Raw genomic sequence first — 12,941 nt, forward strand, 5'->3', positions numbered from 1 at the left:
TAGAGAACTCAGAGCTGTATACTGGTCTCAGGAACTATATCTTCAAGTAGGAGTTGTTGGTAGAGAACTCAGAGCTGTATACTGGACTTAGAAACCCTCTCTCCAGAGTCCGGATAGGAGTAGTTAGTAGAGAACCCAAAGGTGTAAACTGGACTCAGTAACCTTCTCTCCAGAACGAAGTAGTAGAAAACCAAGAGCTGTATGGTGTATACTAGACTCAGGGACTCCCTGTCAAAGTAAAAGTAGTTGGTAGAAAACCCAGAACTGAATGAGAAATTATTTTCTTGTTGGAGGAACACGGGATCTGCATCGAATTATACCTAATGTCTTCAATGCTCATTACCCAATCTTAATGTTAAACTTACTCTGTTTTAGGTTTCAAGATCTAGAACTGATTCTGTCTCTATGTGTCCGTCAGAGTAAACCCAACGTTTCCACACACATCCTAGACCAGAAGATGGATCGAATAATCGGACTAAAACAGGTTCATCACCAAGAATAGAGAATCAGTATCACATTTTCTTTTTTGAAACTATTAACCACCTCCTAACTGATAATCTTAATGATGTGTGTAAACATTTATCCAGAATAATGATTTTATTATGGTCCAACAACATTGTTTATTTGCTACTAGTACAGACACACTATGTTTACATAATCTACATATTATACAGTCAAGAGTCAAGTGTTTGTTTGTAAAAGCTAGAATAGATGATTAAAAATCAAAGCTCTACAATTTGCAGGAATAAAATAAAATTATCTTTAGTTTTGAATATAACTGATTTATGATTTCAAACAATTCAAAAACAACTTAAATTATATTTATCAGACTCTAACGTTTAGAAAGAAATTGAGTTTTCTAATCCCTACATCTTTCCAACTTGATATATTGATATTTCAAAGATTTACGACGGGTTGCAAACAGATAGGGATTAGAAAATCAGAGTTTGTGGCAAAGACTCAATTTCTTAATGTCAACAATTTTGAAGAAAAAAATATATTTTTCATAACTAAGGATTTTAATATTGTAAAAAAATTCATGTTAATATAATTTAGGTTTTAGAGTTTCTAGTTCCTCTATCTGAAATCCTAGCTCCCTCTACCTCCACCCTCCTGAAGGGGGCCAGGGACCTCGTCGTTAAACACGGGAAGAACTGTCAGCTTCTCCTCCAGATGCTTCATCTCGTTATCAACGAGTCAGCGACCTCGTCGAAGAATGCGACCTCGATGAGGTTCGCGAGGGCGATGGCAATCCGTCCAAACACGAACGGATTGCTGGATCTGGACAGAGCAGCTTTCTGTGAGAACGTCGATGATTTAGAGAGACATACCAAGGTTTTTTATATTTTTGTTTATAATAAAATCACTTCCGAAAAGAATAACAATCAATTATTTAATGGGGAGTTGGATGGGACCGGGGCTATTTATATTAAGATCATAACACAAAAAGTCCTAATAAGTATTTCAAAACGCTCTATTTTATGCAAACATAGAGTGGAACCAATGATTTGTTGTACACTGCACAGTACGCTACAAAGTACATATTCGTAGATATCTGTTTCCAATAATTAGTACTTATTTTTCATTCTTCACACCTCACGACTGGTTCTTATGTTCCTCTCAGAGGGACATAAGAACCCTCTCTTTATACAGAGCATCATAGTTTTGTCACTTCTATGATCTTATGCTTAATATTTTTAAGAAAAAAATATGTAAACCTCCTGCCATAAAAGTAGATTAAAAATACAAAATGGTTAAAAAATTGAAATAAATTTATTAGTGGTCTCCTTCTTATTGATTGCAATGAAACCAATAACCAAAATTGGTACTATATAAATAGCCAACACGAAGGGGAATGAGGGTCTTCTTAACTCTTTCTTCCAAATGAAAATATGTCACTGCATAATTTGCAACTGTATAACTCTTATATACAGGGTTACCCTATCCTTACAAAGGATGAGACTGTGAAGACGACTAGAAACTTTAAAGATATGACAATCCCAATCTATAGATATGACTACTGCCTTGAATTTTGTCTTTCAATGGGTTATTTAATAATTAAGAAAAGAAAGAAACTAATTTACAGTTTCAAGGAATTCAGAATATGATGTAACAGACAGTGTTAATTCTGTACAGTCGTCTCTGAAGTCTCATCCTTTGTGGGTAACCCTGTATATTAAATGTGGCCATGCCTTACAATTACAGGTGACTATAAATCTGTTAACAAAGAGTAAAAACGACAATTTTGTCACTTTTCTTTGAGAATCACCGTATCAGTATGAGGAGGAGTATTTAAACCTTGTTGTAGAGTCTAGAGGAGGAGTACCAGCTGCCGGTTAGATTGGTCTGGTCAGGAACGCGTGGCTTTTATATCAATATACCCCAGGAGAAAGGAAGAACATTAAGGATTGAAGAACTTCCAGGTCTGATACCATTATTGAATTATAAGAATGAGGGGTATGTATGTAATTCATTTTGTTATATTTTTCTCAACAAAATTTTATATTTCCCAACAAAAACAGCGACTTCATATTATATATGTATATACAGTATAGACGCCCCTGAGGAAATAGTTTGTTATCTAATAAGCGTAGAGAAGTTTGTGACGATAATACATAAATAATGAATACACACACTTCACATATCACAGTAGACAATTCAATTAGTAAACCATCACTCCTCCTCCCAAAAATAAAAAATAAAAATGGAACCGAGATGCAAAAAGAGAGGGTCGGCGTGAAAGATGCGTAATGCTATGATTTCATACTGAAATTTTTTTCGCACAATTGTACAATTTTACTTTACAATAATCCCCTCCCCTCTATTCGAATATAGAAATATAGAAATTAGATAATCAGAGTTTTTGGCAAAGACTCAATTTCTTTAAGATAAGTTTTAATATTTTCTCGAGCTACAATTTTTTACTGACTGTGTCAACTGAATTTTAAATTGATATTTAATTTGATTTCCGCATTATTTTCTCTTCTTTTCGTTCCGCCGTTTTCGTTTATCTGCTTTATTTTCAAGTATGGTGCCGATATGACAAAAATAGAGGGAGGGGGGGGGGCTAATAGATGTCTACCTGCCCGCCAATATAGCTGGACTGTACACTTACAACTGTTTACTAATAAATGACAGAAAAAGATTATGGTGTAACGTATAGTATAAATAATCAAATATGTAGTGCGCTCTCAGTGAAGTTCCTAGCCTATAAACATGGGAATTCAGAGACGAATTCGATATTGTCTTTGTTATAATCAGCATTGTAATACCTGATTTCCAAAGTCATAGTATTATTATGTCTGCTAGAGTTTACTTTAAGTTTACTCTGTTTGTATAATCTAATTTTCTTGTTTTACTAAGTACAACCTTATGCAGTCAAAACTTAAACTAACAAATTGTAAACATGGCAGAGGAAATTCTTACGGATTACAGCTTTCTCAATAGGAATCACTATACTAACTCAAAGAGGCGATATCGAGCCCGTCACTGAATTCCCATGTTTATTGGGACACCCTGTATAACTAGCTCTATACACTATAACCTCGTTGCTAAAATCTTACTCAGGAACACAGACTAACACAGACTGCTCATACGCTCTTACGGTATACCCTAGAGGCCTATTGTTGTCCCTATACGCCATGCTACTTTTACACGAGGGGTTTTGGACTGCCATCTAACGGCCACGTGTTGCATATAATACCCATTCGGGGGTTAAATTTTACAACTTTATTAAATACCCCAATTTTTAACATGAAACATTAAAGGAACTGAGTACTTGCCACAAACTTAACTTTTCTAATCCCAATATCTTTACAACTTGACCAAGTAAACCTTCGATATTTCAAACTTAGACTATTTTATCCAACAGAATTCATAGTTTAAAATATCAATAGGTCTACGACATTGGGTTGCACATATATAAAGTTTTAAAAACACGAGTTGGTTGCAAGAACTCAGTTCCTTTATGAGTTTATAGTCTATTTTTGAAGATTTTGTATTTCGTATCCTAAGGATCCTTTAATATCATACAGAAGTCTGTCGATTAGTCGTGTACTCCAGTTGTACACAATAGAACCTGCTGTGGAAAATATCGCATTTACAAGCGTATGAGTAGTTTGTGTTAGTCTGTGCTCAGGATATTCTTTTCCTCCGAAATCATGTTAGTCTGCAGTTTGTGCAATTATTCTCTATAGAGAATATTGTGCTGACAACTATACTTTCCTCACATTTATTCCAATATTTCTATTCATAGTCTTTTCATTTTAGTCTAGACCCTTCACGGTCATCCAGAGATATTTTAATAAGCAGTGAGTTCTGTTTTCAACCCATTTAAATTTCTGAATTTTTTATATTAGGTCAGTCGAAAAGTAAATGATTCATCTGCTGGGGGGGGGGGGGAGAGAGTTGTCAAAATTTAAAAAAAGTACAGCGCCAATAAAAAATATTGCGAAATTGTTGTCGTTTTCTATTTAGAACTGCCGCTAAGGATTTTGTAATCGGCTACAACTGTTGTATCTCTAAAAAAAATGTTCTTATTGTATTTTAAGAGATATGTTAGCTTTACAAACTAAAAAATCTTCATATATAAAAATAAAGAAAAGATCAAGAAAAAAAAATGATTTAATATTAATAATTTAAAGTTTATGATTTGTTTAACAGTTTTAATCCTCCTCTAAAGGTTGTACTAATCGAAACATGCACACTGTTAGAAATATTGATCATTTACAAACTACGAATTCTCAGCGATACTTCATAATTAAAAGAAATAAAAAGACGACAAAAGCTTTAATGTTGATTCCTCGCCCATGTTTTTTCTAATGTCTAATCTACTCTGCGGCGTATAAATATATAAACAATTTATTATAATAATACTATCTATTAGTTTTAGATTACATATTGGTTCATGTATTTTATATTTATAGATTAAACGTTGATTCATCTTGTTTAAGATATTTCTAGATCAAACGTTGATTCTTATTTTCTTAATATTTATAGATCGAGCATTGAATTATCTTGGTTTAGATATTTCTAGATTATTAAACTTTGATTCATCTTGTTCTAGATATTTCTAGATTAAACATTGATTCATCTTGTTAAAATATTTCTAGATTAAACATTGATTCATCTTGGTTTAGATATTTCTAGATTAAACATTGATTAATCTTGTTCTAGATATTTCTAGATTAAACGTTGATTCATCTTGTTAAAAATATTTCTAGATTAAACATTGATTCATCTTGGTTTAGATATTTCTAGATTAAACATTGATTCATCTTGTTAAAAGTATTTCTAGATTAAACATTGATTCATCTTGTTAAAAATATTTCTAGACTAAACATTGATTCATCTTGTTTTAGATATTTCTAGATTAAACATTGATTTATCTTGTTAAAAGTATTTCTAGATTAAACATCATGTTTGATTCATCTGGTTAAAAATATTTCTTGATTAAACATTGATTCATCTTGTTCTAGATATTTCTAGATTAAAAATTGATTTATCTTTCAAGATATTTCAAGATATTTCTAGATAGTTCTAGATATTTCTAGATAGTTCTAGATATTTCTAGATAGTTCTAGATATTTCTAGATAGTTCTAGATAGTTCTAGATAGTTCTAGATATTTCTAGATAGTTCTAGATATTTCTAGAATTATCTAGATATTTCTAAATGATTTTAGATATTTCTAGATGATTCTAGATATTTCTAGATAATTCTTGATATTTCTAGATAATTCTAGATATTTCTAGATAGTTCTGAATATTTCTAGATAATTCTTGATCACACGGTTAATATTTTTTTTTCTAGATATTTTCCACAGAGTTCAGAAGAACAAGAACTCCATCACTTGTGTCACAGAGGAAACTAACATAAAACATTTTTCATTTTAATATTTTAAATATTTTATCCTTATTATGAATAATTTTAGATTTTGTGTTATTTTTTATGTTTTTTCCCCCTAGTTTATGCTGATGAAGGATCGTTTAATTCAAGGAAATATTCAGGTATACGTGTATTTTAAATTAAGCATTTTTGTTGGTTTATATTTCATTCAATTTTCCACTCATTTTTTTCATTATCAAAGTCATCATATAAAGGCTTCACTAATCAAATTAACCACATTTATCGCTTAATCTTGATATCCACTGTGGACACTATATAAGTAGATATAAGGCTAATTTTCTATATTTATTGAAAAATTTACCATTTTTATCTTACTACTGTGAACAAACCTGGGAAAATGTTGTTCTTACACTCTACAGAAAGGGAGAATATTTTATTCGTGGCTACATCATTCCAAAAAAAGCCTAAACTCCTTCCCCCTGGACTTATTCCTGTACACGCCCCGGACTGTCTAGTGTTCTATGCACAGCTTTTGTGTTCTGAAACTAGGGATCAAGTATTGATCACCATCTGATGCAGACATTCGGTTAAGCATTGATCCTAGATTTTAAAAGTGTCCACACTGGATATCGAGATCATACGTTCAAGATTAACGATTCTCTTTCTATCTGAGAGTAGAAAGAATTTTCTACTCTGTGGTTCTGTGTTAGTTCTGATGTAAAGTAAATATTGACAGAAATCAAGTAAGTGAGATGTTAAACGATACTTCACTACACACTCTTTATTTACCAACACACTCATGTGTATTCAAGTGTAATTGGTTAAAAATAAAGGATTTGTTGAAGTATTTTAGATATTACTAGCTTGGGAACCCAGCTTCGTCTGGTAACTAAACTTCCACTACAAAAGTCAACCAACTCAACTAAGAATTTTTAATCGGCAAGGGGTTTATGAGTTATGGTCGTATATACAAACAAATAAATATATATATTGCTATAGATGATTATTATTTATGTACTCAAATTGTTTAAACGCCTCGTAGTCCATCTTAAATAAAATAAACGATTTTTGAAGAAAAAAATTATACATAAGTTGGATTTTTCTATTACTGAAAAGGGAGCAAAGAAAATTTTACTTTAAATAATTAGGATTGGATCAGAGATATGAAACTTGATGGTGAAAACCTTTTTTTTAAACATTGAATATTTGATCATAATTCATAGTTTGAAATATCAAAGGTCTACGACGATTGGTGGTAAAAAATATAGAAATTAGAAAAATCAAGTTTGTGGTAAGAGTTAAGTTCCTTTGTTTACATTGAATTATTTTAATAAGAAATAATCGTCCAATTTAATCTAAGTAAGAAAAAATAAAGGAGAAGAGATAAATGATTCGATTTTAAGTCTTCTAAATACAATGTACCTTATCATTTATCTAAATGAGAAATATATTATGTTTGAGAGAGTAGTGAAACTAAAGCAATACAATAATATATTATTCTCAAATGGGGGTACTTAAGTCTTTCTTACTCTCAAAAGTATTATATTATGTAAGAAATATGTTGTATATTACACGTACGTTTATAAAGAATTGCAAATATTGTTATAATTTATTGTAGAAGTTTTTTGTTTCATTCTGTATGACACTGATATTTTTATGTGTAAAGTAAACTTTTAAGGGCAGTTTATTTTTTATAAAATACAAAAACATCCAGAAAGTTAGCGATCTCAATGAAGTAGAAACAAATATAGATTTAAACCCTAGATTTACAGCTAAAGCTGCTCACACAGGACTAACCAGAGTGAGCAGCATTCGGTTTATTCTACTTGAAATCATAAGTGTTTTGGTCTATAATTTAACAACCTTTTACCTTACGGTTTTGTTTATTCTATACTTTTTCATTCAAAATGCATATGCCAACAAAAAAATTCTTTTAAAAAAAGGTTTAAAAATTATGTTTTATGGGTCAAATTGTGATCGAAAGTCAAAACTTTCTGGATTATTGACAGAACCGTTAAATCGACGTGTGCTGAAGGCGTAAAATGACGTACTATGTGTACTGTGTAGTGTTGTTGATAATGGTTTTGCTTCGTTTCTTAAAACTGTGTTCGGTTAGAGTTTGCTTTTATAAAACTTTGCCATATTTGTTTCCTAAAAAATTGAAAATCAAAACGCGTTAATTTTTTAGTTCCTTTTTTTGCATGTCTTAGAGTAAAAATTTGATAAAATGTAAGAAAAGCAAATGTTTAGAATAAAAAAAAACTACACTACGCCAAAAGAAAAAAATAAAGGTTAAAAACAAAGCAACACTAGCTATTTGTCACTTAAAATTTATTTTGGAAGTCCATCAATGAAACCGGAAAAATCGCGACATTTCTTTTCTTCTTCTAGGAAATAACCCTGATATCTGACACTATCCTAGAGGAACTTCTAGCTGAGGTTAGAGAATATATATGGTTTCTCTACCAGCTGAGTGAAACTGTTTCTCTTATTGACCTTCTTCTTTCTCTAGCCGCAGTGTCAATGAACCAGGATTTTACTAAGGTTAACATTTATTATTTTTACATTTTTCATACTTTGTTCTTTGAAAAGTGTTCACATTCAAAACTTTTGAAAATAGATCATACCCTACATTTTCTTTAAAGAAATTTTCTCTACCAACACATAAAGAAAAGTATTCCCTTTTTTTATTATATAAATATAATCTTGGGAATTGTTACTCCCACGTTCACATGCGCTTGGTTATTAATCACTATTTTAGCAATTTTTTCCAATAAGAGTGGACCCAGTCAACTTCGAATCTCAAAACCAAGCTTAGAATATTTCCCTGGTTCTCCCGAGTACCCCATCCAAAATTTGAGGCAAATCGGTCAAGGTGTTCATGAGCTATGATCAGATAGATAAACAGAGATTATAACTTCATATATGTACTAGCTCGGGAACCCAACGTTGCACAGGGTACAGGGTACTCATACTTGCTCCCGCCGTTTACCCGGAACTTTACCGGGAAACTAACTTTTCGCTATAAAGTCAACCCACTTAACTTAGAATCTCAAAGCCCAGCTAAGAACATTCCCGTGGGCCTCCCGAGTTCTCAACCAAAATTTGTGGCAAATCGGTCCAGGGGTTCCTGAGTTATGATCGAACAAACAGACAGACAAACAGAGATTACAACTGTATGTAAATAGATAGATGTAGACTTTGAGGGATATTCTAGGCAAATTGTATAGGAAAAAATTTAACCATGATTAAACAATAAAAACTCTAGAATTAATTATCCCAGCTTTGAAGATTGAAAACTATATTTTATTCTAGTAAACTGTCCAGCCCGTCTAGTAAACTGTCCAGCCCGTCTAGTAAACTGTCCAGCCCGTCTAGTAAACTGTCCAGCCCGTCTAGTAAACTCTTTCCAGCGCGTTTTATAAATACATGTTTTTTTTACAAAAAGTGAAAGATTGCGCTCCTTAATAACTGGTTTATTTCAGATCTTAATATAGAGTACTATATATTACTCTTCTGAAAAATATTTTTACTTTAAAAGAATAGAAATTTGTTTGAAAACTACATATTTGTACCTTTGACAGCTTGAAAATTACGTATTTTATCCTAAATTGTTCTTATAATTTTCAGCAGCAGTACTATTAATGTATGGGATATATTTTAACACATACACTAAAAATGGGTGGATAGGGGGGAGGAAGTCAAGCTTAAAGTGCAAGTTTCCGTTTAAGTTTGGGATTGTGGGTTCAGTTATTTGTTCATATGTATACCAAAACAAACTGTTCTGAAAATTATTTTGTTATCAGCCGGAGTTTGGGGACAGTATTGCAGTGAAGGGAGCTCGGCATCCCTTCCTGGAGATGATGGATGTAGAAGTTGTCCCTAATGATATACTCGCTGATCCTGATCACAGGATAATTGTTCTAACAGGTGACAGATAAAGATACTCTGATGAACATTGGTTTAAAAAGCTTGTTTTTTTAAACCAGATTCTGATAAAGTTCTAAAATGTGGAAGGAGAGCGACCCCGTAAAATTTAAAAGTATATATTTTTGTCGAAAAACAATTCATTATTTTTTCACAAAGTTATTATGTATTTATATGTATTCTAAAGTGGTAAAGGAATTGAGTTTTTTCCCCAAACTTCATTTTCTAATCCCTATATCATTACAACCCGATTTTGTAATACACCTTTGATATTTCAAACTATAAATTCTGGCAGATCAAGTTGTATAAGTTTGAAATACCAAAGGTTTACACATTCACGTTGTAAAGACTTAAGGATTAGAATAGTAATGGAGTCTTTGTCACAAACTCAAAATTTCAAGTTCTATATCTTTGAAATCTATTGACGTTAACTTTTGATATTTCAAACTTCGTTATTTGATATGACAGAATTCATAATTTGAAATATCTAAGGTCTGCAGTATTGGGTAAGTATTGGGTTGCACTAATATAGAGATTTTAAAAAGCAAAGACTCACTTCCTTTATGTTTGTGCAAAAACTGATTTTTCTCATATTATTTCATGATTTCATTTTTCCTAGTACATAATTTTAAAGGATTTACAATAGCTATAGTTTGTAAAATACTAGACTTTTAAGGCGCTTCGCGCCCATCCACACTAAACTAAGCTAGTGGGGAAGGTCAATTAGGCCTATGATAGGCCGGGTACTGTAAAACGCCTGCGCCATCAAAGTTGAACCCGAGTTGGCATAGGATAGGGTCGAGAGCAGTACTTGCCGCGCGTCACTGAGGCCGGTGCAAGGGTCTTCCCTTTGTACAGTACAGTATAAAACAACTAAAAAAGTTCACGGATTTTCAAATATTTTTTCGCGCATATTTAAAATTTCACAAAAATCAAAAGCTTTTGGATTCAACTTTTTGTAAGTCTGAGCATCTATAAATCTTCCCTGGGGTCACACAAGGTCCCACACAAAATTTAGGCCCGATCGGTTCAGCCGTTTTGACTTTTATTGGAAACAAATAAACAAATAGACAGACAGGCAGGCATAGTATATATATAGATGCTGAAAAATTCCCGTTCTTTTTCTCGCAGAAAACCTATCGCACAGTTTCAGCATCAAAGTATCCCTTTTTTCGTTGTTAATATTCATAAATGTAAATTATGGATTATTCTTGAATAAAAGTAAGTTTTTTTGGTAGAAAATACTATGGGGAGATTGGGTCGTAGAAGCTTTATCTTTCTGAATACATTGTACTCCAATGTCTTCGGGGTATAATAATTTAGCCAAAACTTCGTAAGAAAAAGAAAATTCTTTGTTTATAAACAATATTTAAATACTTCACTCTTAAAAATTTCTTTAAGTAGGAGTTGGGAAAAGTAAAAAATGTGTTAATATCATTTTTTAGAAAAAAATAGTTAGAAAAATAAGGCGAGGATACAATGTTAACTTACCTACAAAATAAACTAAAATAGCTTACATACAGCTGAAATATTTGATTATAAAATGAGTCAATTAAAATACATTGATGGTTTATTTTGGAAAAATTCTGATTGGTTGAGATTTTCGACATTTTGAAAATTTGAAACTATTCATATTGCATTCACAACTTGCAAACAAACATGAAGCTTATGAAATTCAAAGTTAGATTCAATAAAAACGTGACTCGAGCGCTCGGAGTAAAGTAAGTAAAGTAAAGTCTAAACATGAAGAAGTTTAAATAAGAAAATGAATTCTAGATAAAAGAAGATCTAACAGAGTAAAGAAGAAGTTTAAATAAGAAAATGAATTCTAGATAAAGGAAGATATAACAGAGTAAAGAAGAAGTTTAACTAAGAATAAGAATTCTAGCTAAAGAAAGATATAACAGAGTAAAGAAGAAGTTTAAATAAGAATATGAATTCTAGATAAAGAAAGATATAACAGAGTAAAGAAGTTCAACTAAGAATATGAATTCTAGATAAAGAATGGTATGACAGAGTAAAGAATAAGTTTAACTAAGAATATGAAATCTAGATAAAGAATGGTATGACAGAGTAAAGAATAAGTTTAACTAAGAATATGAATTCTAGATAAAGAAAAATATAACAGAGTAAAGAATAAGTTTAACTAAGAATATGAATTCTAGATAAAGAATGGTATGACAGAGTAAAGAATAAGTTTAACTAAGAATATGAATTCTTGATAAAGAAAGATATAACAGAGTAAAGAATAAGTTTAACTAAGAATATGAATTCTAGATAAAGAATGGTATGACAGAGTAAAGAAGAAGTTTAACTAAGAATATGAATTCTAGATAAAGAATGGTATGACAGAGTAAAGAATAAGTTTAACTAAGAATATGAATTCTAGATAAAGAATGGTATGACAGAGTAAAGAATAAGTTTAACTAAGAATATGAATTCTAGATAAAGAATGGTATGACAGAGTAAAGAATAAGTTTAACTAAGAATATGAATTCTTGATAAAGAATGGTATGACAGAGTAAAGAATAAGTTTAACTAAGAATATGAATTCTATGCTGCACCAGTATAATTACCGTCTATGCAGCAGATACGGTTCCAGAATATAAACTCAGAATTCTCTTGTACTCCTTACAATCATCTAAATAAAACAAACTTGTTTTTTTAATAAATGAAAAGAATAAGAAAAATATATAAAATAAATACAACAAATAAACAAAAGTACAGAAAATTTGTTTAAAAGAATATATTGTGCTGTGAGATCTGAATTTATTTATTTAAAATAGAAAATGTATAGTTATTTAATTCGAAATTTGTGGATTTGCGGATTTAATGAATTTATCCTATTTGATTAAACTTGTTTGGTTATTTAATTAAAACTAGTTTCAACTATTCCCAACTGCTCATTCACGTGTATTTTAGGTTTTAGACTGTGTTAATTTGCATTTATTAATTTCCACTCCTAGGACCTAATATGAGTGGTAAGTCGACCTACCTGAGACAAGTTATACTGATCAGTATCATGGCCCAGGTGGGGTGCTTCGTGCCCGCTCAATCAGCTGTTCTTAGGTTAGCCTATTTATTTTTTATGCCTAATTTCAGATTCATAATATATAATTTTTTATCTTTAACTGATTATTGTGTAACCAAATAAATTGAAACTTGCCA

The 12,941-nt window shown here is 31.2% G+C and overlaps 1 protein-coding gene across 2 annotated transcripts in view; it reads left to right on the forward strand.

Moving 5' to 3' along the window:
• Positions 1-12,941, forward strand: part of LOC111706836 (mutS protein homolog 4) — a 30,981-nt gene that overhangs the window by 13,620 nt on the left and 4,420 nt on the right. For both annotated transcript variants that reach the window (XR_002766328.1, XM_023479770.1), the window contains exons 12-19: positions 376-484; positions 1,057-1,335; positions 2,309-2,423; positions 5,811-5,863; positions 5,966-6,007; positions 8,238-8,390; positions 9,653-9,776; positions 12,740-12,842. Coding sequence is in view for 1 of the 2 variants with exons in the window: in XM_023479770.1 (XP_023335538.1) it covers positions 376-484; positions 1,057-1,335; positions 2,309-2,423; positions 5,811-5,863; positions 5,966-6,007; positions 8,238-8,390; positions 9,653-9,776; positions 12,740-12,842 (978 nt within the window). In the remaining variant the exon portion in view is untranslated. The remainder of the gene's footprint in view (positions 1-375; positions 485-1,056; positions 1,336-2,308; positions 2,424-5,810; positions 5,864-5,965; positions 6,008-8,237; positions 8,391-9,652; positions 9,777-12,739; positions 12,843-12,941) is intronic.

Source organism: Eurytemora carolleeae, unplaced genomic scaffold (assembly GCF_000591075.1).
Source record: "Eurytemora carolleeae unplaced genomic scaffold, Eaff_2.0 scaffold52, whole genome shotgun sequence".
NCBI classification, from domain to species: Eukaryota; Metazoa; Arthropoda; class Copepoda; order Calanoida; family Temoridae; genus Eurytemora; species Eurytemora carolleeae.